The following is a 25911-nucleotide window of genomic DNA, read 5'->3' as shown; positions in this document are numbered from 1 at the left end:
GGCTAAGAACGATCTTCTGAACCCCATTTTACAATCTTTTCCTGGTCACCCAACGGAGTTCCTAATGTCCCTATTACTTCGGAACCCTTGTCCGTTTAATAGTTAAATGTACGCTCAGTCCTTTTGTATGTAACATTTGCTGGAATGCTCTGTTGACTGCAATAACGTCCTTGTTGTTGTTGTTGCATTGAAACCCATGCAAAGGAACAATATTGGGCAAAAGGCGGGATACAAATAAATATAATAATAATAATAATAATAATAATAATAATAATAATAGGGATTTGTTGGCCTGTTTGAATTCATGAGCAGGAACAAAAGCAGAGGGACTGTAGGGCTGGCCAAGATACCAACCCACAGAAACAGGCTTTCTGTGTGTGTGTGTGTGTGTGTGTAAACTCCTCTCCCATTATTATATTATTATTATTATTATTATTATTATTATTATTATTATTATTATTTGTAACCCGCCTTTTGCCCAATGCTGGGCCTCAAGGCGGCCTTACAAAGTTTAAAATATACATGGGGGGGGGGGAACAAAACCATAAACATTTAAAATACACAACAAAATTATAAGACATTAACATAGATGGAGGGCCAGATTATTCTCCAAAGGCCTGCTGGAACAAAAAAGTTTTAGCCTGCTTCCGAAAGCCCATCAAGGAGGGAGCCAGCCTAGCTTCCCCGGGAAGAGAGTTCCAGAGCACCGGAGCAGCCACCGAGAAGGCCCTCTCCCATGTTCCCACCAAGCGTGCCTGTGAAGAAGGTGGGACTGAAAGAAGGGCTTCTCCAGAAGATCTTAAAGCACGGGTTTCAAATAACCTGGACCTGAACCATATTGCCTAAGTGCTAGCTGGGATACATAAATGCTAAAGAGTTTTGAAACAAAACATTCGCTGGAGACGACCCTTTCCTCCCCACAGGCTCAGGGGGACATAAAAGCAGCCCACATATTTTAGGCATGCTGGATACGGAACAGAAAAATGCCACCATAATCCTTACCCAGTGCAGTAGCCTGTCCGTCGCCATCCTGCAAGATCCACCCCAGCAGCGGCCTCTGATTGGGTCCTGGTGGAGCCTTCTGTGCCTCGGAGATATCAGTGGCCCTTTTGGCAAACAGGTCCTGCACCGGAAAGGGCAGAGAGGATCACACAGGGCAGGGGGCAGACAGGGAAAGAAATCGTACAGGACAAGTCATGGGTGGGGCTGAGCCATCCCCTCCTCCAATGATTTCCAGGAAAAAAGTGAGCAAACCGTGGGGATTTTTTACACTATCCTTGGAAATAGTCTCAGCCTTTTGGACTTGCCAGGATAAAACGCTCTCACCTGCTTCTTGTCCTCTGCCTGGCTCAGCAGGAAGCCTTCTGCCAGGGCCACCGCCTGGGAACTGGTCTCTGCTCCACATTCCCTCACCCAGCTCTCCATCTCTGGGGGCAGGACAGTCAGGAATTTCTCCAGGACAACCAGGTCCAGGATCTGGAATTTTGTGCGTTGCTCTGGCTTCAGCCACTGATGGCAGAGATCGTGGAGATGGCTGCAAACTTCTTGGGGCCCATGAGCTTCCTGGTAGCCAAAGTTCCTGAGGCGCTGGACCAATGCATCTGGATTGAGGGTATCCTGGAAGTTCTGCATGGTTTCGCCCCAGAATTCCCCACTGCTCCCAACCTGAATGGAACGAGGGCGTTTTCCTAACTCAGAGTCAGCGAGGTCTTGTCCTTCCGTCTTCACTTTGTGCTCCAACATGGCCGGAGGGTCGCTTTCTTCTTTGGCCGGATTCTGCCTTAAGGGAAAGACTGACCAAGTCAGGGGAGAGACCAAGGCCTGAAAAACCAAGAGGAGGTTCTATGAATGAGCCATTATGAGGACTCCTGAGGTGGGATCATGTTCTACAATCAGATTCCATCCCCAAATTGGCTTCTTTCTCTGCATAAAGGGCAAATAGCATGACTCAAAGAGAAATTAGTGATAAGCATGGGGCAGTGTGGGGCACCCTCCTGCTTCATCTAGCTGGTACATGACATGAGTGGAACATGTTCTTCAGCAACTGATTTATATAGGCCTACAGCCTCTGATACTGCCAGTAGCTCATAACCATCAGGACCACTAGCCCTTGATAGTCTTCTCCTTCAGGAATTTATCCAACCCCCTTTTAAAGCCATCTACATTGGTGGCCATCGCCACATCTTGTGGTAGTGAGTTCCATAGGATACTCAAACCGCGCTTTTGGTCAGCACTGCCACAACTTCAGTGGCTTTATGAGCCTCCGGTCATCTGAAGACATGGACGCCACCTTCCGTGTTCATCCCGCATGACAAAACGGACAGGTTTGTTTCTGCAGAAGCATCGTTTCCTTGTAGAGTCCTACAACAACAGGTATTGCAATGTAAGTGTTCCAGCCCACATTGCTTCATGCCTGCTCCATTCCCTTGTTGACCAAGAACGTAAAGCTGGGCTTACTGTGAAGTAGTGTTCTGGTCAGCGAGGAATGGAGCAAGCATTATTGTAGTTCTGCCCACAGCACTGTATATATATTTGATCTGGAGAGGAAAGCTTATTCAAGTTCTTGCGATACCCCCGTACAACTGAGTAAGGGACTCCGCTGGACCCTCCTCTGACGTTCTTTCTTTCTTATACTTGGTCGGTTAATTCAGGTAAAAGATCTTTTTTTCCAAGTTGCCTCTACGCTGAAGCAACACAGCTGACTGAGAGGGATTCCTTCCCAACCTGTTTGGCCTTCCCTTCCACGGAACGGGGAGCTGACCTTTCCTGCCTGCTTCATCCTTCGCTAACCAGAACGCCGCTTGGCTACCTCCTAGGGAAGACAAGCGGTAGAACACCAATTCCACGCCATGAGAATTTCTCTGAAATATTCTTCAGTGCTGAACTTCTTTTTGAAAGCAAGTTCTTTTCTATCAAGGAGAATAGTGGGGAAAATGTGGGAGAAACCTTTGATGATATGGCATTAATTTTTATTCCTGAAAATATTATCACCCCCTTGTAATGATCAGGATGAAACACTCTCACCTGCTCCTCTTCCTGCTTCTTGTCCTCTGCCTGGCTCAGGAGGAAACCTTCTACCAGGGCCACCGCCTGGGAACTGGTCTCCGCTCCACATTCCCTCACCCAGCTCTCTATCTCCAGGGGAAGGACAGTCAGGAACTTCTCCAGGATCACCAGGTCCAGCATCTGAGTCTTGGTGTGTCGCCCCGGCTTCAGCCACTGGCGGCAGAGATGGTGGAGTCGGCTGCAAACCTCTCGGGGTCCGTTGGCCTGCTGGTAGCAGAAATGCTGGAAGTGTTGGCTCTGTACAGCTGGGCTGGGGTTGTCTTCACCCTGGGATTTTCCTAATTCAGGGCCAGAAAAGTTTTGTTCTTCCATCTTCACTTTGTGCTCCAACATAGCCAAAGAATCACGTTCTTCTTTTGCCGGACTCTCCCTTAAGGCAAAGACTGCTCAAGTCAGCGGGGAGACCAAGCCCTGCAAAAGCAAGAAGACGTTCTGTGAAGGAGCTCTTATGGACACCCAAGACTTTTTGCCGCCTGAGGTGGAGCAGCAAATGGTGACCCTCACACCCCCAAGTCAAGTGCAAAGATGGGTACGTTATTTAGGAATATATGGCACAAGCACCTTTCCTCATCTCTAGCAGTAAAAAAAACAAAGGAAGGCAAAAACAATATTAGCAATCTGAATAGCTAAGAATTGTCTGCCCTTTTAAATCTGCTGCCTGAGGCGATTGCCTCACTCTGCCCCATGGAAAGGCCGGCCCTGCCTCCTTCGAACAGAATCTAAGACAGGGTGCTAATGAGAAGGGAGGGAGAGAAAATGAAAGCAGAGAAGTGCCATTAAACTTTTAAAACCATTCTTTATTCTTATTATTTTTCAGTCACTGGGTGTTCTCAATGTTCACCTATTACATTAATCAATATATGTTTCTTATTTTAAATATATGTGGGTTCTAGCCTGGGTGGATTTGGGGGTTGGTATCCCCCACCTTTAAAGGTGAACTGCCCAGAGAGCTTCGGCTATTGGGTGGTATAAAAATGTAATAAATAAATAATATAAATAAGTTACCAACATGGACATAAACAGAAGTGCCCATTCGCTCTCAAAAAATCATAGACTAGTAGAGTTGGAAGGGGCCTATGAGGCCATAGAGTCCAACCCCCTGCTCAATGCAGGAGTCCACCTCAAAGCATACCTGACAGATGGCTGTCCAGCGGCCTCCTGAATGTCTCTAGTGTGGGAGAGCCCACAATCTCCCTAGGTAACTGGTTCCATTGTCCTACTGCTCTAACAGTCAGGAAGTTTTTCCTGATGTCCAGCTGGATTCTGGCTTCCTTTAACTTGAGCCCGTTATTCCATGTCCTGCACTCTGGGAGGCTCGAGAAGAGATCCTGGCCCTCCTCTGTGTGACAACCTTTTAAGTATTTGAAGAGTGCTATCATGTCTCCCCTCAATCTTCTCTTCTCCAGACTAAACATGCCCAGTTCTTTCAGTCTCTCTTCATAGGGCTTCGTTTCCAGACCCCTGATAATCCTGGTTGCCCTCCTCTAAACACGCTCCAGCTTGTCTGCATCCTCCTTGAATTGTGGAACCCAGAACTGGATACAATACTCAAGATGAGGCCTAACCAGGGCCAAATAGAGGGGAACCAGTACCTCGCGCAGTTTAGCATTTACTTTTTTTGCAGCCACATCACACTGTTGGCTCTTATTCAGCTTGTGATCTACAACAATTCCAAGATCCTTCTTGGATTGTCACATAGAGGAGGGCCAGGATCTCTTCTCGATCCTCCCAGAGTGCAGGACAAGGGAGACATGACCCTTCCAACCTGATCCGGAGACTAAGATTCACTCGGATTGGCAGTGACTCAGAATGTTCAGAAGAGGACAACCAGGATGATCAGCGGTCTGGAAACAAAACCCTATGAAGAGAGACTGAAAGAACTGGGCATGTTTACCCTGGAGAAGAGCAGATTGAAGGGAGACATGATGGCACTCCTCAAATACTTAAAAGATTGTCACACAGAGGAGGGCCAGGATCTCTTCTCGATCCTCCCAGAGTGCAGGACACGGAATAATGGGCTCAAGTTAAAGGAAGCCAGATTCCAGCTGGACATCAGGAAAAACTTCCTGACTGTTAGAGCGGTACGACAATGGAATCAGTTGCCTGGTGAGGTTGTGGGCTCTTCTCCCACACTAGAGGCATTCAAGAGGCAGCTGGACAAGCATCTGTCAGGGATGCTTTAGGGTGGATTCCTGCATTGAGCAGGGGGTTGGACTCGATGGCCTTGTAGGCCCCTTCCAGCTCTGCTATTCTATGATTCTATGGCTGAACCAAGTATCCCCCATCTTGTAACTGTGCCTTTAGTTTCTATTTCCTAAATGTAGAACTTGGCATTTATCCCTATTGAATTTCATTCTGTTGTTTTCCGCCAAGCGCTCCAGCCTTATTAAGATCACGTTTGTCTTTGCTTCTGTCTTCCATGGGGAGAGACGGGGGTGGGGAGAAACTCACGGGATCCTGCTGGGTGGTGGTGGGTAGATGGCCAGTCCCCTCCGCTCCCCACAGAAGAGGGTCCAGATCCTCACTCCTGCTGGCTCCGGGCTGATGCAGGATTCGGATCCGGCCTCCTCGCAGCCGCCCTTTGCTGTTCGCCAAAGACCAAGGAAGATGGGGCAGTGCTTTTGCTCTGGAGGACTCCCCCTCTCATCCCCTTCATTTCCTTCCTCTCTAGGAATCCATCTCTCCTTCCTTTTAACCCTTAGAAGGCCGAGCAGCAATTTTTCTCTGCCTGGGAATCCAAGCCTGCAATCCCGTTTCCATAGCATTAATCCCCCATTGAGCACCAAGGGACCGACCAGTGTGGCAGCTAGGAAAACCCTAAACACCTGGGCCTTGTCGTCTCTCAGGGGCTTCCTTGTTAAGATGGATCCAGTGTAGGGTGACCCTATGAAAAGGAGGACAGGGCTCCTGTATCTTTAATAGTTGCAAAGAAAACGGAATTTCAGCAGGTGTCATTTGTATATATGGAGAACCTGGTGAAATTCCCTCTTCATCACATCGGTTAAAGCTGCAGGAGCCCTGCACTCTTTTAAATCTTGTCACTCTAGTATAGCTCCTGCAGTTTAACTGTGGTGATGAAGAGGGAATTTCACCAGGTTCTCCAAATATACAAATGAAACCTGCTGAAATTCCCTTTTCTATGCAACTGTTAAAGATACAGGAGCCCTGCCCTCCTTTTCATAGGGTCACCCTAATCCAGGGCATGTTTCCTCCGAAGGAAGCCTCCCATTGCCTGCACTTCTCCCCACCCATTCTGAAGTCTGGGTGCATCAGGTTCCAGCCAAACAACCAGGAGGCTTCACAGACAGCGAGACAAAGACCTATGGGAGATGAGAGATGAAGTCTGGGTGTATCAGGTTCCATCCTGCTGAAATTTCCTTTTCTATGCAATTGTTAAAGATGCAGGAGCCCTGTCCTTTTCATATGGTCACCCTAAGCCAAGCAACCAGAAGGCTTCACACACATTGAGACAAAGAGATATGGAGGATGAGAGGCTACACAGAATATATATATATATATATATATATACACACACACACACACACACACAAACACACACTTTTCCATGCCACAGAAGAGCTAGTACATCCCACCTTTATATACATAAAAGAAAATGATCGCAAATTCTGCTAGATAATATTTTTTTTAAAAAAGTCCCGACCTTGTGTGGGGTTGCATCTAACTGAAACAAAGAGACTCTTCACATGCTCAGAAATTTCTACAAACAAGCAACAATAGTATAAAGGAATAGAGAATAAAAACACATGTGGGGAGTTACAAGCATCCCATAGTGTTGGTTTTTTTTTTAAGGTTAAACAATTTCAGAGATTAAAGTAATGTTAATATTAAACTGAAAAGAATAAATAAACTTTAATGGAACATTGCAGAAGTTTGAAAATGTGTGTGTATATATATATGATTGAGTGAATAAAAAGGGTGTTTGCCAGGCAGGCATTTTCCTCATTATAGAAGTTACCTGTGCCTTCTAGAGAGAGTGATGAATCCCAGAGAACCAAGCTACAGACTTGAGGATCTTTTCAGTCCCATCAGATAAATGTCTGGGGGTGGGGCACAGCATCTGTGGGTGTGGCCAAAGGCAGAGTGGGCAGGGCCAAGAAGGGTTCTTTACCCTCAGTCCAAGGGAGCCTTGCAAAGGGCCTTTTGGTGCTCCGTATTAGCTACGAATGCGATTTCTCCCTTTCAGCACCTGCAGGAAGGGGTTGTGCAGGGCTTGGGGGGCTAAAATGACCCCCCCCCAGAATGCTCAAACATGCTCACCCCTAATTTGTAGTTTACCCCCAACTGTATCCTTAACTGTCCATTACATTTCCTTAGTTACCACTCTCCAATGAGGACTAACATGCTTGCCCAAAAAAGAAAACCAAACTAGATTGGACACTTTGGGCCTCCGTACTGTTCTAGACACCACTTTATTTTAAATAAATAATTTTTGTGAACCGCCCAGAGAGCTTCGGCTATTGGGCGGTATAGGAATGTAATAAATAAATAAATAAAGCTTGGCAAGGGGAGGTTCAGGGTGAAGTATAAACTGGAGTGTCCATTTCCCCCTGACATGCAGGCACATGTCCAGACATGCATTCACACACACGTGTGCGCAAGCAAGCATACATGCACCCCCTTTAGGACACCCCACCAGGAGCCCACCCCGGGGACACCTAGAAAAGGCAGATGAGCACAACAAGGAAGAGCAGCCAGACGCCCCTCAGTAAAAACTCCATTTACCCCATGTAAGTACCACGTAGGTGGTAGATGACGTCCAAGCCCCTTTTTTGCCAGACAAGTTAATCCTACTGAATCCACATTGCTGGTTAACTGCCAGAATAACACTATAGGTCGGTTTGAAATAACACTGACCAGTTAAACTCAGCCAAGTCCTCAGGACTGCCCCCTAGCCACACCACCAATAAGAGAAAAGCTACAGGCGCAAAGCACTACTGGGAAAGCACATGGTGATGGCCGGGGCCAGGCGTCTTCCCCTTGCAGTTCCTTCCTGTGGCCGCCACTCCAGAGCAATTGAGCATGCCCAAGTGAGGTAACAGATGAGGTGGACCAATTAGATGGGGGCAAATGACGTGTAGCATCTGAACTATATATACTGTGATTGTGCCTTTACAGCACGCAAGCGCCAGGTCATCACCTATTCTTGAGAACAAAGTTTTGGAGCCCAACGCCTTGATGGAGATCTTTCATGAGTGTTTCGTATTGGACTTCGGTGCACTCGAATCAGGCACATTTTGTGCAACAAGGGGAGTGAAAATGGCCCAAAGACCTTCCAAAGTTGCCCAACACTGCTCTAAACATTCACACCATCTTTCCCATGTGAATGTTTTGCTTTATTTTGACAATATAACTTACAACTTAAAAACAAGAAACCATGTGAAGAGGTTCTCTTACAACTGTACAAATTATCTAGGGGAGGCATTTGTGAAAACCATCCAAATTGATTTTGCAATATACTCCTGTGAGAGGATGAGGGTTGTTTGTCTGTGTCACTGTTGTTTCTTCCATACAGAATAAAGTGAAACGAAATGGAACTAAATACCGCCATGTGTAATTGTCCCTGGATAACCTTATTTGACATTGATGGTGCTATATAAATAAATAATAATAATAATAATAATTTTTGCAAATGCTGTCTTATGAACCATGATTTCTTTGGGATACGTGTGTTGTCTTTCCATCTTTTGGCTATTTCAAGTCAGCAAATAACAAGGAGGTGATCAAGTCTTAATAGAGATTGTCCTTATTCCCGGCTACAAAAAATGTTCAGCAAAGCAAGTTTGGAGCTCAAAATGAACGTTTGCTTTGGAATCAAACCCAATTCTGTTTGTAAGTATGTTCAAAATCAGGATACTACCAAACAGTGGCAGAAGTAGGTAATACCTTCCTATACCCTCTCCAACATGTCCCGGAGGATGCACCTGTGATGCAGGTGAGTTGAATAGGAGTCAAATACCACTTGTGAATAAACCTTAAGACTACTTTTCTGAAATTTGGCCAACATTGACTAATAGTTCTGATCTGATGGATCCTATCCCATGAAGATGTTATCTCTTGGACATTTCCTTCTATGGTCTGGCAAGCAGGTTATTACTTGAATAGAAATCTCTCAACCTATAGAGAGCCTTGCCCTCTAATCCCGCCAACTGAGAATACTTGTTGTGGTGGTGGAAAAGAGGGCTTGAGAGAGCCTGGGGGTTAGGGCATCCCACAGACCCCAGGTTGGAACATCTAGAGAAGTTCTTCAGGTCCTCCATCTTGAGGAGCACATTAAAAGGTGGCTATTGACTGGGTGTGAATTTCATTTGGTGTTTGACATCAAGATCAAAGGCCTTCTTAGCCGTATCTGTGCTTCATTGCCATATCCCAGAGTGCTATAGTCTTTTCTTCTGACAGGTGTGTATAGTAACACTGTTCAGATAATACAATAAGCCATCATGGTTAAGCATTTTGAACCAAACATGATGGCTTACCATGTTGTGTGAACCATTCCTAATGATGGTAGCTACATAACCATGGTTTAAGCACGCTCCATAACCAGTTACTGCCAAAGGGTTAGCGGCTTAACTGTAGCTTAGTGTGTTGTCTGAACAGGCTCAACGTTGTCAGTGCTAATTTGGAGTAGCTTCAGGTACCACACTTCGGTTGTTGTCTGACAGGTCAGAAGTATCAGAGTGGCTTCTGGCACCAAAATACTATTTTCAATCTTTCTCCTGTGTGCCAGTAGTTTCCTGTTACATATCTTAGGCGTTTGCATTTACAGATGATGATTCCCAGGATTTTGACAAATGTTCTGTGCTTTTAAAGTTATTACAGGGCGGGGAGCTATGGCCCTAAGTCGCCATTCCCGTCGGGTGACATTACCACTGCCTGCTGTGTGACATTTCTTTTGATGTGAAATAAGGAAACCTCTCCTCCTATAGCTCTTACCACACTCCGAACATTTAAATGAGTTTTCCCTCATGTGAATTCTTTGGTGTGCCACAAGGCGCGAGCTCTGACTGAAGCTCTTTCCACACTCTGAGCATTTAAACGGTTTCTCCCCTGTGTGGATTCTTTGGTGTCTCATAAGCTGTGAGCTCTGACTGAAGCTCTTTCCACACTGCAAGCATTTAAATGGTTTCTCCCCACTGTGAATTCTTTGGTGTGCAATAAGGTTTGAGTTCTGACTGAAGCCCTTTCCACACTCTGAGCATTCAAATGGTTTGTGTCCTGTGTGATATTTTTGGTGTGTCATTAGTTGTGAACTTTGACTAAAGCTCTTTCCGCAGTCCAAACATTTAAATGGTTTCTCTCTCGTGTGATTTTTTTGATGCGTCATTAGGTTTCCACTCCAATTGAAGCTCTTTCCACATTCCAAGCATTTAAATGGTTTCTCCCCAGTGTGAATTCTTTGGTGTGACATAAGGCTTGAGCTCTGACTGAAGCTCTTTCCACATTCCAAGCATTTAAATGGTTTCTCCCCAGTGTGAATTCTTTGATGTGAAATAAGGTATGAGTTCCAACTGAAGCTCTTTCCGCACTCTAAGCATTTAAATGGTTTTTCCCTTGTGTGATTTTTTTGGTGTGAAATAAATTGTGAGCTCTGATGGAAGCTCTTTCCACACTCCAAGCATTTAAATGGTTTCTCTTCTGTGTGAATTCTGCGATGTGACATAAGGCTTGCACTCTGACTGAAGCTCCTTCCACACTCCAAACATTTAAATGGTTTCTCTCCCGTGTGGATTCTTTGGTGTGTCTTCAGGTGTGAGCTCCAACTGAAGCACTTTCCACACTCTAAACATTTAAATGGTTTCTCCCCAGTGTGGATTCTTTGATGGGAAGTCAGATATTTCTTCAGAATGAAGGTCTTTCCACACTCACAGCATTTGAAAGATGTGTGCCCTATGGGAATTCCCCTATTAGGAGTAAGACTTGATTTACAACTTAGGCCATTCCCGCACCGAAGGCAATTGCATCTCTCCTTTTCGGTGTCTATTATTTCTTGGACTGGGATTTCGCAGCTATCACCGCCCTGGGAAGCAGGGGCTTCATTCCTTCTATGGTTTTGTGCGTCAGTTCTCGCTGTTGCCAATGACGCCTTGCGTGCTTCTCCTTCATTCTCGCTGACACACCCACTGCCTCCTGGAAAGGGGAGAGACAATTGGAAAGAGCAAACTTTACGGCACAGATTTACACTCGAAATGTAGGTAAATATGCCAAGTGCCAATTTTCCCTGAAAGATATTATAATGAATAATCACCTTTCCCATGTTTTATTAGATAGCTACCCCACCTTTTGATGCTCAGGTCTCAACTCAGTTTACAAAAGCCTTTATAATATAACTGTAACTTAGACCCAACTGGGAAGCAAGAGTAAATCCTACGCATATTTACTCAGAAACAAGTTGCATTGAGTTGTATGGGGCTCTCAAGTCACCAATCTCCATCTTCAGAGTCCATATCACTGTGAATACCATCAACTCAGAAACAAGAGCAGGAGTGAGCTAAGGCCTTCCTGCATTGTTTGTGGACTTCCTGGGGGCCTCCGTTGGCCCATGTGGAAAGCCAGATGCTGGACTAGATGGACTTTTGGCCAGTCCGACAGGGCACTACTTAGAACCTGAAGTATGTGTCTAATATTGGAGCCATGGGGAATTTCACTTCCACCAAAAGTGAGCTAAGAAGCAGCCATTCACATCCAACCAAACATCTCAAAGACACTGTGAGGAAGGCCCATGTACTAAGAGTGTTCTCAGAAGCCACCCAGATAGGAAGAGGAGACTAATGCCCGCTAATGTAGCAAGAGTGCAGGAGGAGACTGCAATTATCTTTTAGCTCTCGGAAAGTGAATTTATCAATCACAACAAAGAAGGAAAAGCCTTACTCAGAGAGGCCATGATGTCACAAATCTCTTCCATGACTTCTCTGTGCAGGGCTCTTTGGTCTGGATCCAGCAGTGCCCACTCCCCTTGGTTAAAATGGACAGCCACCTCCTCAAAGGTCACCTGAAAGAAGAAACATCGTATGTGAGGAGAAAATTCTAACCCCAATAAGAAAGGAAAATGACGTAGCTCACAGTTGCACTATGTATTAAATTTTACTTATTTACTGAGTTTTAAACCGCCCAATAACCCATTTCTTTGTGTGGTGTGCAGTAACTGAAAAACTCCAGCACAAACATTTAAATAGTGCAGAATAACTCTGAGGTAATAGCAGTGGCAAAGAATAAAACCATTACAATATTATCAAACCAAATTAAAATCAGCAGAAGGCCAGAGTAAAAAAAAGCACCCAAATCAGTTCTGAAAATGCCTGAGGGAATAAAAACGGATTCACCTGGTGCCAGAAAGACCACAACAGAGGCGCCAGGAAAGCCTCTATGGGAAGAGAATTCCACACACAGGGTGCCACCATTGGAAAGGCCCTCTCTCTTGTAGCCCCCCGCCTTGGGTACCTTAATGTCAGGGTAGGTAAATATGCAGGAAATATTTCTTAAGGTAACCTGGTCCCAAGTGGTTTAGGGTTTTAAAGCTTAAAAGAAGGACTTTGAATTGGGTCGAGATGCAAACTGTCAGCCAGTGAAAACAGGGAAGTGCTGGCATTATACCATCACATTGGTTCTACAAGATTGAAGTCTTAATGCAAGGCATTCACAATCTCCTTAGTGGGCAATGTTGACAGGAGCAAAGGGAACAAGGACAGATTCTTTCAGGCCCAGGTAGATGTGCAGGAGTTACAGAGGAGGAAAAGACAACACCTCACTGATCACGCGCCCTACCTGATCCAGTCTCCCAGAAACTGTTCCAAGCAGATCGCAATGAAGAGATGAGCTGACACGTATTTTCCTCATCCTTTGTCCATCTCCTGTGAGGTAAACAAAAGGTGAAAGCGAGATTCATTTTACTTTCCCGCTATTTCATTTCTAGTTCAAGTCAAAGCGTAGTTGCAAATATGAAGCCCAAACTCTACCGTCCATGCACAACAGGGAGGTATCAGCAGACCTGCCATAACCTAGATCTTGGCAAGGGTAGCAAAGAACCTTAAGGGGGGGATGATTGAGCCAAAAAAGATTGAGAGGGAAAAACCCTGAAATCCAGGAAAGAAATGTAGTTGTTGGAGGAGGAAGACGAGGATGGAAGAAGAGACTCAAATATAAAAACAGGGTAGAGAAAAGCAGCTCATTCCGTGTTTAAGAACATAAGAAGAGCCCTGCTGGATCAGACCAAGGGTCCATCTAGTTCAGCCCTCGGTTCACACAGCGACCAACCACCTGTCGACCAGGGACCAACAAGCAGTATATGTTGCAACAGCACCCTCTCACCCATGTTCCCCAGCTACTGGTGTATACAGGCTTACTGCCTCGGATACTGGAGGTAGCACATAACTATCAGGGCTAGTAGTCACTGACAGCCTTCTCCTCCAGGAATGTACCCACCCCCTTTTAAAGCCATCCTCTACATCTTGTGGTAGTGAGTTCCATAATTTAACTAAGTGCTGTGTGAAGACGTACTTCCTTTTATTTGTCCCACAACATCAGGGAACGTTAACTGGTGTTAACAAGAAAAAACAAAATGCTGAATTCTGGAAGGGGCGATTTCCCTCTCCCTAATACTACCACCACCTATGGGGGAATTGCTCCTTCACTGGGCACTGATGGGCTTTCTTATATTTTTTAGCAATTGCTTATATTTCAGGGCCTAAAGAACTCTCTGCCACTCTAACGCAAGAGTTCCACAAGCTGCCCCTTTTCCACTGGCACCAATTCCGTTAGAATACTTTAAAACCTCCTAGTAGCTTGGACTAAGGCGTGAGACAGGCACCAACACTTTAGACCGGATGAATGATTAAAGAAGAAATGTACTGAAAGTATATTTTGTACATGAGGGATTATTAATATTTACTTTGGGGTTTTCAAAAGACGGCTGAACGTTGTTTTTGTACATGACAACAGCTGCCGGACTACTTTATGCGCAATACTGGAAAAAGATACAAGTACCATCAACGGAGGAATGGTTGCTTAAGGTTTTGGAGATGGCGGAGATGGCCAAACTTACGGCATTAGCAAGAGGAAAATCAACAACCTCGTTCATATTGGACTGGAAACCTCTGATAGAGTATATACAAGAGTTGCAAAAGAATTATCTATTTGTTTGTAGGTTTTATATATAATCTGTGGTCTTTACATAACACTGGGCTGGCTAAAGTGAAGTTATTGACAGCCTATATGTCTGCCTCAAATGGAATATGGCCTTATATGTTTTGTATATGTATTTTTATTAGATGTAGTGTATTATATTGTTAGTTAAGTATGGGATGTTCTGTTATGCTTCCTTTCTTTGCTTGTCTTTTTTTCCTATTTCTTTATAGAAAATAATAAAATTGTTAAAATCCAAAGACTGCTTAGTGACATTTCGTAGAAGACACTGTTGATGCAAAGAAGCTCTTAATGGTTTTTCTTTTAAACTTCAACCCAAATTCCCTAAACTTCCCCAGCTAAAAACATCTGCAAGCAGGTCCAGTTTATGGGTGCCGTCTTCCTCTGACTCCCAAAGCTCCTCCTGTTATTTGGCTGCTTTTTACGGACTGTTTGTATAACCTTCTGCTGGCAAGATTGTAGGGCAAGTTCCTGGTATAATACAGCCATCAGCAACCTAGTCATGAACTTCACTAGACATGCTAAGGTTATCCCTCAGAGAAGGATACCTGATGGAAAGGGTCTCCCGACGTGAATATACCCGGTCACTACGTTCAACATCTAAGGTCCTGGTTGGACCTTAGAGGCTCGGAGTGTGGCAATGAGGGACAGGGCCTTTTCGGTGGTGGCCCCCAGACTATGGAATGATTTCCCTGACGAGGCTCGCCTGGCACCAACGCTGCTATCTTTCCGGCGCCAGGTTAAGACTTTCCTCTTTGCTCAGGCATATGGCGGCACATCTTAATCACCCAATGTTTAGTTTTTTTAACGGTTTTTAATGCTTTATGTGTGTATGTTCTGTGTTTTAGAATTTTAAATTTTGTATACTCGTTTTTATCTTAATTTTAGAATTTCTGTAAACCGCCCAGAGAGCCCCGGCTATGGGAGCGGTATATAAGTGAAAGAAAGAAAGAAAGGAATAGCAAAAGTCTTTCCAAAAAACCCACAAAAACTAGCAGACCTTCTCCTCAGATTAACGAAATTCAACTGTGACTCCTTAAATGTCATTTCCCAACTGCTCTTTTCCATCCAACCAAGCACAACAAAGTTCCTCGGATCCAGGCCCCATCTCACGATATTTGACGTGATTCTCCCCCGCCTCCCTTCCGCTTCAGAACATCGCTAGGCAACTCCTAACGGGCCTCTGACAGTAACGAAGTAAAGGCCTCGGGCCTACTCCGATATATTACTGCCTCTCAGGGGTCATGCAAAGTAAACATTACAGAACAACAACAGTTGTAAACACAGGACTTCTTTTCACAGCGTTACAAAGGGGAAAAAAAATTAATGGGGGCAAAACCACCACAGAATCTAAACAAATCTAATGTTCGCCTGAAATCTGCCTTTCTGTAACATAAGCCTGTTATTTTGCGTCCTTCAGTCTTGGATAGTAAGAGAGCCAGTGTGGTGTAGCGGCTAAAGTGTCAGACTGGGAGTCGGGAGATCCGGGTTCTAGTCCCCCACTTGGCCATGGAAACCCACTGGGTGACTTTGGGCCAGTCGCAGGCTCTCAGCCCAACCCGCCTCACAGGGTTGTTGTTGTGAGAATAAAACGGAGAGGAGGATTATGTATGCTGCCCTGGGTTCCTTGGAGGAAAAAAGGCGGGATATAAATGCAATAATAAATAAAATAAATGAGAAAGAACAGGCTGTGGCCCTCTTATATGTGACAACACTTTAAGTTCTTGAAAAGTGCTATCATATTCCGTCCCTCAATCCTCTCAAGGAAGAATATACCCAGTTCCTTTCATCTTTCTTTATAGGTCTAAGCTTCTTGTCTCTGAACTTATTCCAACTTATCAGAATCCTTCTTAAGTGTGATGTCCACAGTATTCAAAGTAAATTTGACCGATGTGGAAAAGCCTGTGATTTTGAAAATATACTTCTACTGATGTAACCTACAATTACATTTGCCTTTTGTGTGTGTGTGTGCAGCCACACAGCATCATGGGTCAATTTGACAAAAGACTTGCTGGAGTCAAGGTATAATACGTCCATAGCATTTCTCAAATCAAGTAAAAAAAAAAAATTACCCCATCAAAAAATGAATGTATAATCTGCTCGAGAATCTTTCCAGGTATTGATGTCAGACGGACTGGTCAATAAATCTTGCACTTTTCCTCTGTTTGAAGATACTGTATAGTTTCACGCTGAGTTTCCAATACTTGATATATCAGTGTGTGTTTGTAACTCAATCCCTCTCCCCATATTGCCTTTCTCTAAGTTACAGTGGCCATATGAAAAGGAGGACAGGGCTCCTGTATCTTTAACAGTTGCATAGAAAAGGGAATTTCAGCAGGTGTCATTTGTATATATGGAGGACCTGGGGAAATTCCCTCTTCATCACAACAGTTACAGCTGCAGGTGCCCTGCCCTCTTTTAAATTTGGTCACTCTAGTATAGCTCCTGCAGCTTTAACTGTTGTGATGAAGAGGGAATTTCACCAGGTGTGACATGTATACAAATGACACCTGCTGAAATTCCCCTTTCTATGCAACTGTTAAAGATACAGGAGCCCTGTCCTCCTTTTCATATGGTCACCCTATCTAAGTGCTGGTTGGGATACATACATGCTTAGACAACTCCTTCCTCCCCACAGTCTCAGGGGGACATAAAAGCAGCCTACATATTTTAGGCACACTGGAAAAATGCCTCCACAATCCTTACCCAGTGAAGTAGTCCCTCCGTCACCCTCCTGCAAGATCCACTCCAGCAGCGGCCTCTGACTGGGTCCTGATGGAGCCTTCTGTGCCTCGGAGATATCAGTGGCCCTTTTGGCGAACAGGTCCTGCACCGGAAAGGGCAGAGAGGATCACACAGGGCAGGGGGCAGACAGGGAAAGAAATCGTACAGGACAAGTCATGAGTAGGACTGAGCCATCCCCTCCTCCAATGATTTCCAAGAAAAAAGTGAATTCGTGGGGATTTTTTTACGCTATCCTTGGAAATAGTCTCAGCCTTTTGAACTTGCCAGGATGAAACACTCACCTGCTTCTTGTCCTCTGCCTGGCTCAGCAGGAAGCCTTCTGCCAGGGCCACCGCCTGGGAACTGGTCTCTGCTCCACATTCCCTCACCCAGCTCTCCATCTCCGGGGGCAGGACAGTCAGGAATTTCTCCAGGACAACCAGGTCCAGGATCTGGAGTTTTGTGTGTTGCTCTGGCTTCAGCCACTGACGGCAGAGATTGCGGAGATGGCTGCAAACTTCTCGGGGGGCCTCGGCTTCATGGTAGCCAAAGCGCTTGAACCTTTGACCTTTGCTTTGACCTTTGCTTGAACCTTTGACCTTTGCATCTGGATTGAGGGTACCCTGGACCTTCTGCATGGTTTCCCCCCAGAATTCCCCACTGTTCACAACCTGAATGGTATGAGGGCGTTTTCCTAACTCAGAGCCAGCGAGGTCTTGTCCTTCTGTCTTCATTTTGTGCTCCAAGGCAGGCTCCAACATGGACGGAGGATCGCTTTCTTCTTCAGCCGGATTCTGCCTTAAGGGAAAGACTGACCAAGTCAGGGGAGAGACCGAGGCCTGCAAAACCAAGAGGAGGTTCAATGAATGAGCCATTATGATGACTCCTGAGGTGGGATCATGTTCTACAATCAGATTCCAGCTCAAGATTGGCTTCTTTCTCTGCATAAAGGGCAAATAGCATGACTCAAAGAGACACTAGAGATAAGTGTGGGGCAGCATGGGGCACCCTCCTGCTTCATCTACCTGGTAAGCTGCTTCTGCCTGGTGTCCGATGGAGCTTTTTCTGCATCCATATAAATCACCACTACCACTTTTCTCACTCCTGACAGATTTTCTAGACAGACATGATGGGCTTTGCCAAGTCATGCTGGCTTTTACTGATTCAGGATTTTCCTAACAATTGAGCATGTTTTAAGCATGACTGCTTTCTGGATGTTAGTGTGGATGTATTACATTATCATCATCATCATCATCATCATCATCATAGAGTCATAGAATAGCAGAGTTGGAAGGGTCCTACAAGGCCATCGAGTCCAACCCCCTGCTCATCACCTATACCCCTCCATAGCCGAAGCTCTCTGGGCAGTTTACAATAATTCATAAAAATACAAAACACAATATCATAAAAAGAGTCTTAAAAATTTAATCTAGAAAAATTTAAACAATATAAACAATGTAAAAAAAATGAGCCTCGTGTGGCGCAGAGCGGTTAAGCAGCAGTTTCTGCAGCTGAAACTCTCCCCATGGCCTGAGTTCGATCCCAGCGGAAACTGGTTTCAGGCAGCCAGCTCGGGTTGACTCGGCCTTCCATCCTCCCGAGGGCGGTAAAATGAGTACCCAGTTAGCTGGGGGAAAGGGAATAACAGCTGGGGAAGGCAACGGCAAACCACCCCGCTATAAGGCCTGCCAAGAAAACTCCAAGAGTCCCTCCAGGAGTCAGTAATGACTCAGCGCTTGCACAAGACGTTCCTTTCCTTTCTTAAACAGCTAAAGGCAATTTAAATTATATATTTACAAGACATATATGTGCCAATAAAACCATGGATGGTTAGTGAGGGAAAGTCAGTTTAAATAAAAATGTTCCCCAGCAATTGGTGTAGGCACACTGGAGGCATTCAAGTTTCAGCTGGACAGCCATGTGTCAGGGATGCTTTAAGGTGCATTCCTGCATTAAGCAGGGGGCTGGATTCGATGGCCTTGTAGGCCCCTTCCAACTCAACTCATCCATGATTCTAAGTCAAGGAGGTTACAGGCTGCTGGGGAGATGATTACAGAATGAAAAACAGGACACTTGAGCATACCGCTAAGTTAACACCAATCCCAAGCCATGAGAATTTCTCTGAAATATTCTTCAACATTGAATTTCTTTTTGAAAGCAAGTCCTTTTCTATCAAACTGAAAACTGAAGGAGAACTGTGGGGAAAATGTGGGAGATATCTTCGACATGGCACTAATTTTTATTCTTGAAAATATTATCAGCCCCTTTGTAATGATCAGGATGAAACGCTCTCACCTGCTGCTCTTTCTGCTTCTTGTCCACTGCCTGGCTCAGGAGGAAACCTTCTACCACGGCCACTGCCTGGGAACTGGTCTCCAGACCACATTCTCTCACCCAGGTCTCCATCTCTGGGGGAAGGACAGTCAAGAACTGCTCCAGGATCACCAGGTCCAGCATCTGAGTCTTGGTGTGTTGCTCTGGCTTCAGCCACTGGCGGCAGAGATGGTGGAGTCGGCTGCAAACCTCTCGGGGTCCGTTGGCCTGGTGGTAGCAGAAATGCTGGAAGCGCTGGCTCTGTACAGCTGCGCTGGGGTTGTTTTCACCCTGGGATTTTCCTAATTCAGGGCCAGAAAAGTTTTGTTCTTCCATCTTCACTTTGAGCTCCAACATTGCCAAAGAATCACGTTCTTCTTTTGCCGGACTCTGGCAAAGACTGCCCAAGTCAGCGGGGAGACCAAGGCCTGCAAAGCCAAGAAGACGTTCTGTGAAGGAGCTCTTATAAACACCCTTAATTAAGGCATGACCATGTTTTGCATGTGGCTGGGGCATGCTGGGAGTTTCACGATTTTCTCTCTCTCTGTAAACATGCATAGGATTGCCTCCTACCAGTGCCAGCCCAAGAAGTTTTGCTGAATGAGACAGAACAGCAAATGGCGACCCTCACTCCCCCAAGCTAAATGTAAAGATGGGCAAGTTCTTTAGGTATATATGGCAGAAAATTCCTGTTTTCCTGTGTTGCTTCCTCAGAAACACTGAAAAGAAATAATAATAGATAAAATTCCATAAACAAATTAAAAATCCAAACATTATATTGTTGGTGCGAGAAGTATTCAGTTTGGCGTAAGCGAGTTAAACACTTGTTACAACAAACTGAATACTTGTCACACCAACAATTTTATGATTGGATTTTTAATTTGCGAAAACAGGAATTATATTCCGGTAGCCTGTTAAAAAAGGTCCATGTGCACTGAAGAAACTTATACACTGTAAATTCTTACTGTAACCACATTATGTTGTATTGTTTATTAGGTTCTGAAATATTGAAGAGATCTATCCACGTCTCAATATTATTGTTACTGAAAATCTACAACCTTGCAATTGTTTATAATTTTTATGTTATCTGCTAAAGATTGTTTTTGTTACAATAATGTTGAATTTTTGTTCTTGTTATAAAACCTTCGGTTTGTTATAACTGTTCACCCCGTCTTTGTCTTTAACATTTATATTATAGTAGTTGTGTGCCTTGTGCACTATTTTGTCTGCGTTCTGTTTGTATCAGCTACTGCCTTCTCTAGTTATACAAGCTGGGCTGAATCTGCACTCCTGCTTTATAGCAGTATTGAAGTGCACTGATAATGGTTGGGGCTTTCATAGTGCTTTTTATTCCACATTCATAACAATTTGACAGGAGGTGTAGATCTGGCCCTGGTGTTTGAGGGAGTCCTGGGAAATCTCTGGACCCAGTGAGGTCTAGAGCTTTGTGGGATGACCGCTAGATACAATGCTTTGATCTTGGACCAGAAGACACGAACTCTTCTCCTGGCCTACCTCACAGGGTTGTTGTGAAGATAAAACAGGGCAGCCGGGGGAGGGGGGGAATCCTGAACTAAGCCAAGCTCTTTCAACTAAAGACAGGATCTCATTCTAATCAGAAAGAGCTGCAGGGGCCATTTCCCCAGGGAGTGAAGGTGAGGGAACAGAAGGGCAGGGCATTATATTATTATCATCATCATCATCATCATCATCATCATTGTTATTATTTAGCTCTCCCTTCTCAGCTCCTCCCGCCCTGAGGCCTCCCTGCCTTTCCCCCCCAATTTGGAGCCTTCCCTAAATATTGGACTACTGCTTCCAGAATCCCCCCAGCCAGCATGGGGATGCTGGGAGTTGTAGTCCAACCCAGCTAGAGAGCGCCAGATTGGGGAAGGTGAGCCTGGCCCCCTTTCCACTTGGGGGTGGGGGTCTTCCTACCCACCTCTCGCTTTCCTGCCTCGCATTTCCCACTCGGGTCTCCCAGTGCAGCTCTCTGGAGCTCCTGCATCCAGACGCACACGGGGCGAGACGGGGGGGGGGGGGCTCACCGGATCCTGCTGGGGGTGGGTGGGTAAACGGCCAGTCTCCCCCCCCCCGACCGCCCCCCGCAGAAGGGGGTCCAGATCCTCACTCCGGATGGCTCCGGGCTGATGTAGGAATCGTCTCCGGCCTCCTCGCAGCCGCCCTTTGCTGCCTCCAGCTGCTCGCCAAAGACCAAGCAAGATGGGGCGGTGCTTTTGCTCTGGAGGACTCCCCCCTCCTCCCCCTTCATTCCCTTCCTCTCTAGGAATCCATCTCCCCTTCCTTTAACCCTTAGAAGGCCGAGCAGCATTTTTTTTCTCTGCCTGGGAATCCAAGCCTGCAATCCCGTTTCCATGGGATTAATCCCCCATTGAGCACCAATGTGGCAGCTAGGAAAACCCTAAACCCCTGGGCCTCGTTGTCGCTCAGGGGCTTCCTTAGAATCATAGAATAGTAGAGTTGGAAGGGACCTACAAGGTCATCCAGTCCAACCCCCTGCTCAATGCAGGAATCCACCCTAAAGCATCCCTGACAGATGCTTGTCCAGCTGCCTCTTGAAGGCCTCTAGTGTGGGAGAGCCCACAACCTCCCTAGGTAACTGATTCCATTGTCGTACTGCTCTAACAGTCAGGAAGTTTTTCCTGATGTCCAGCTGGAATCTGGCTTCCTTTAACTTGAAGTGCAAAAGCAAGGAAAACCCAGTGGGGGAATAAAAAGAAGCCAAAGGCAAAGGTAGAACCAGGCAATCTTCAAAACGAAATATTTACAAAAGTTTATTTACAGTGCCAAGGTGCCGCCTACGCGTTTCGAACGCAAACGGCGCTCTTCCTCATGGCTGTTATCTAAAATATAAATAAAAAAGTCCTTTGAATCATAATATTTACAAATAGAGGCGTTTTACAAGTTTATGTACCTAAAAATACTTTAAAAAACTTATGTATATCCAGATATACAAAGTGTAATCAAAAGGTGTAATACATCATTATTCAGTTAATTAAAGTATATATACAAAAACATATACCAACCAGGAGTAAATATCTATCTACGTTACAAATGCAAACATCAGAGTGTCCTGCACTCTGGGAGGATCGAGAAGAGATCCTGGCCCTCCTCTGTGTAACAACCTTTTAAGTATTTGAAGAGTGCTCTCATGTCTCCCCTCAATCTTCTCTTCTCCAGGCTAAACATGCCCAGTTCTTCCTTGTTAAGATGGTGATCCAGTGTAGGGTGACCCTATGAAAAGCAGGACAGGGCTCCTGTATCTTTAATAGTTGCATAGAAAAGGGAATTTCAGCAGGTGCCATTTGTATATATGGGGAACCTGGTGAACTTCTCTCTTCATCACATCAGTTAAAGCTGCAGGAGCCCTGCCCTCTTTTAAGTTGGTCACTCTGGTATAGCTCCTGCAGCTTTAACTGTGGTGATGAAGAGGGAGTTTCACCAGGTTCTCTAAATATACAAATGACACCTGCTGAAATTCCCTTTTCTATGCAACTATTAAAGATACAGGAGCCCTGTCCTCCTTTTCATAGGGTCACGCTAATCCAGGGCATGTTTCCTCCAAAGGAAGCCTCCCACTGCCTTCGCTTCCCCCCACCCATTCTGAAGTCTGGGTGCATCAGGTTCCAGCCAAGCAACCAGGGGGCTTCACAGACAGCGAGACAAAGAGCTATGGGAGATGAGAGGCTACACAGAAAGAAGGACACAAAGCCAGGAATCTGGGCAGTCTGCATCCGCACACTGTCCATGCTATACTGTTACCTCAGCAAACGTTTTCAAATCCTGATTATTATTATTATTATTATTATTATTATTATTATTATTATTATTATTATTTATATAGCACCATCAGTGTACATGGTGCTGTACAGAGTAAAACAATAAAAAAGAAAACCCTGCTGCATAGGCTTACATTCTAATAAAATCATTATAAAACAATAAGGGGAAGAGAATGCACCAAACAGGCACAGGGTAGAGTAAAACTAACAGTATAAAAGTCAGATTAAATTCAGTTTTGCATTTGACTGAAAGAAAGACACTCTTTATATGCCTAGAATGAGAGAAATTTAGCATTTTTTTACATTGTAAATGCAAATGTTTACACTGTAAAAAAAAGTTTTTAGTTGTTATTTACATTTATTGGTTCCATGGTTGTACTGCTCTAAGCGTCAGGAAGTTTTTCCTGATGTCGCACACCAACGCCCTGCAAAGAAAAGCCCTTAACTCCAATCAGCATCTGATCAGTGAAAAGAGCACTTCTTCTCTGAGAAAGGGACCCCTGCATGCAAGCTAATTTTGACCATTTTTGGCCCTCTTATAGCAGATACGGATGCAATGTTTCTAAATTTGTTGTATTTTTTTACTTGTCCCTTTTGTCAGCACCCATGGGAGTGAGGTGCAGCGTGACGAGCCTGCCTGTCCTCTGAAATCTTCAGGGGAGGCCCTTCTCGCAGTCCTGCCATCATCACAGGCACGCTTGATGGAATCATAGGACAGGGCCTTCTCAGTGCCTGCCCCGGGGCTCTGGAACTCCCTTCCCAGGGAAGCTAGACTGGCTCCCTCCTTGGTCTGCTTCCGGAGGCAAGCAAAAACATTTTGTTCCAGAAGGCCTTTGCATTGTTTATGTATTGGATTTTGGGGGTGGGGGGATATTTTAAACGTTTTAAAATGTTTTCATATTGCAGCACGTTTAATTATATTTTAAACTTTTGTATATGTCTATATGTTTTGACTGTACATGTTTTAATTTGTAAAGCCACATTGAGTCCCAGAATTGGGAAAAAGGTGGGATGATGATGATGATGTTGATGGGGGTGTCTGGGGGGCATAAATGACTCCTGGATTTCTCAAAGTTGCTCGCCTCTGATTTATGATGTACCCCCAAATCAATCCTTATATGTCTAACTTTACTGAACTACCTGAAGCGCTTTCCACACTCGATGCTTTTATAGAGTGTAATGGATTTTAACATGTTCTATTAAAGCATAGCTTCTGCTGCAAACAATTGTAAGAGATTTTAAGATGCACAAAGGCCCAGCCTCTGATACACACTAAGGAATGCGAGTTGCTCATAGCAACCGAGGTCGAATTAGCCTGTGCCTCCTGATAAGGCAGGTGTGTACAGCTTTTGCTATGCTGGAAAGGAAGACTGTTGGCATTTCACTTTCTACTAAGATAAGGGAGGGGGCCTGCGAGGGAATAGCTAGTTATTTGTATAGCAATATAAATGCAGGAGGCTTCAAGACGGAGTTTAGTTCCCTTCCCTGCAAGGCTGGGTACTGTTGCAACGGTGCTCTGACTTGAAAATGAATAAAGCACTTGGCTTTTGAGAACGCCATGTGGTCGTGTGAGTGATTGACGTAGGACAAAGAAATCCGGGACAGTAGTTTCTTCCATGTGAAGTGTTAGCCAACTGGAAGCTTTTTCTACGTTCCACTTCAGGGTGGGGGAAGATCATAGAATCATAGAATAATAGAGTTGGAAGGGGCCCATAAGGCCGTCGACTCCAACCCCCTGCTCAATGCAGGAATCCACCCTAAAGCATCCATGACAGATGGTTGTCCAGCTGCCTCTTGAAGGCCTCTAGTGTGGGAGAGCCCACAACCTCCCTAGGTAACAGATTCCATTGTCGTACTGCTCTAATAGTCAGGAAGTTTTTCCTGACGTCCAGCCAGAATCCGGCTTCCTGTCACTTGAACCCATGATTCCGTGTCTGGCACTCTGGGATGACTGAAAAGAGATCCTGGCCCTCCTCTGTGTGACAACCTTTTAAGTATTTGAAGAGTGCTATCATGTCTCCCCTCAATCTTCTCCAGGCTAAACATGTCCAGATGTTTCAGTCTCTCTTCATAGGGCTTTGTTTCCAGACCCCTGATCATCCTGGTTGCCCTCCTCTGAACATGCTCCAGCTTGTCTGCGTCCTTCTTGAAGTGTGGTGCCCAGAACTGGACACAATACTCTAGATGAGGCTTCACCAGGGCCAAATAGAGAGGAACCAGGACCTCACGTGATTTGGAAGCTCTACTTCTATGAATGCAGCCCAAAATAGCATTGGCCTTTCTTGCAGCCATATCGCACTGTTGGCTCATATTCAATTTGTGATCTACAACAATTCCAAGATCCTTCTCGTTTGTAGTATTGCTGAGTCAAGAATCCCCCATGTAGCTCAGTGTCTGCATTCAGTTCCTGCCACCCCCTAGTACAGCCCCCTGCAAAAGAAAATCAAACCAGATTTGATCTTTTGGGTGCATTGGATGTCATTGGTTTCTGGCTTGCCTTCAGACTGTGGCCTGCATTGTCTTAAGGGCATGAAAATGGTCCTCGGTCATCCCAAAGTTGCCCAGCCCTGCTTTGAACATTGACATCATTTCCCCCGTGTGATTTTAGTTTAGTTTATTAAGAGAGTATAACGTAAAACTTACAACCAACATAAACAAGAAAACATATGAAGAGATTCCCTTACAGCTATACATGTTAATTAGGGGAGACTCCTATGAAAATGATCCAAATTGATTTTGCAATTTTCTCCTGTGGGAGGGTGAAGGTTGTCTGTTTGCGCCACTGTCATTTCTTGCATACAGAATAAAGTTACACTAAATGCCTGCATGTGCAACTGTCCACTGGATAACC

At 45.1% G+C, this 25911-nt stretch overlaps 1 protein-coding gene across 1 annotated transcript in view; it reads right to left on the bottom strand.

Moving 5' to 3' along the window:
• LOC134396488 (zinc finger protein 721-like) overlaps positions 1–21251 on the bottom strand; it is a 36211-nt gene extending 14960 nt beyond the window's left edge. The window contains exons 1-7 of the mRNA XM_063123010.1: positions 21203–21251; positions 19243–19688; positions 17250–17786; positions 16930–17050; positions 12847–12932; positions 11953–12073; positions 10052–11211 (exon numbers count right to left, since the gene is read on the bottom strand). Coding sequence (XP_062979080.1) covers positions 10052–11211; positions 11953–12073; positions 12847–12932; positions 16930–17050; positions 17250–17786; positions 19243–19688; positions 21203–21224 — 2493 coding nt within the window. The 5' untranslated portion in view covers positions 21225–21251. The remainder of the gene's footprint in view (positions 1–10051; positions 11212–11952; positions 12074–12846; positions 12933–16929; positions 17051–17249; positions 17787–19242; positions 19689–21202) is intronic.
• Positions 21252–25911: the final 4660 nt, after the last annotated feature.

The sequence above is a fragment of the Elgaria multicarinata genome, chromosome 3, assembly GCF_023053635.1.
Source record: "Elgaria multicarinata webbii isolate HBS135686 ecotype San Diego chromosome 3, rElgMul1.1.pri, whole genome shotgun sequence".
Taxonomy (NCBI): domain Eukaryota; kingdom Metazoa; phylum Chordata; class Lepidosauria; order Squamata; family Anguidae; genus Elgaria; species Elgaria multicarinata.
Note: the sequence above shows the minus strand (reverse complement) of the source record. Positions and strands in the feature narration are given on the sequence as shown.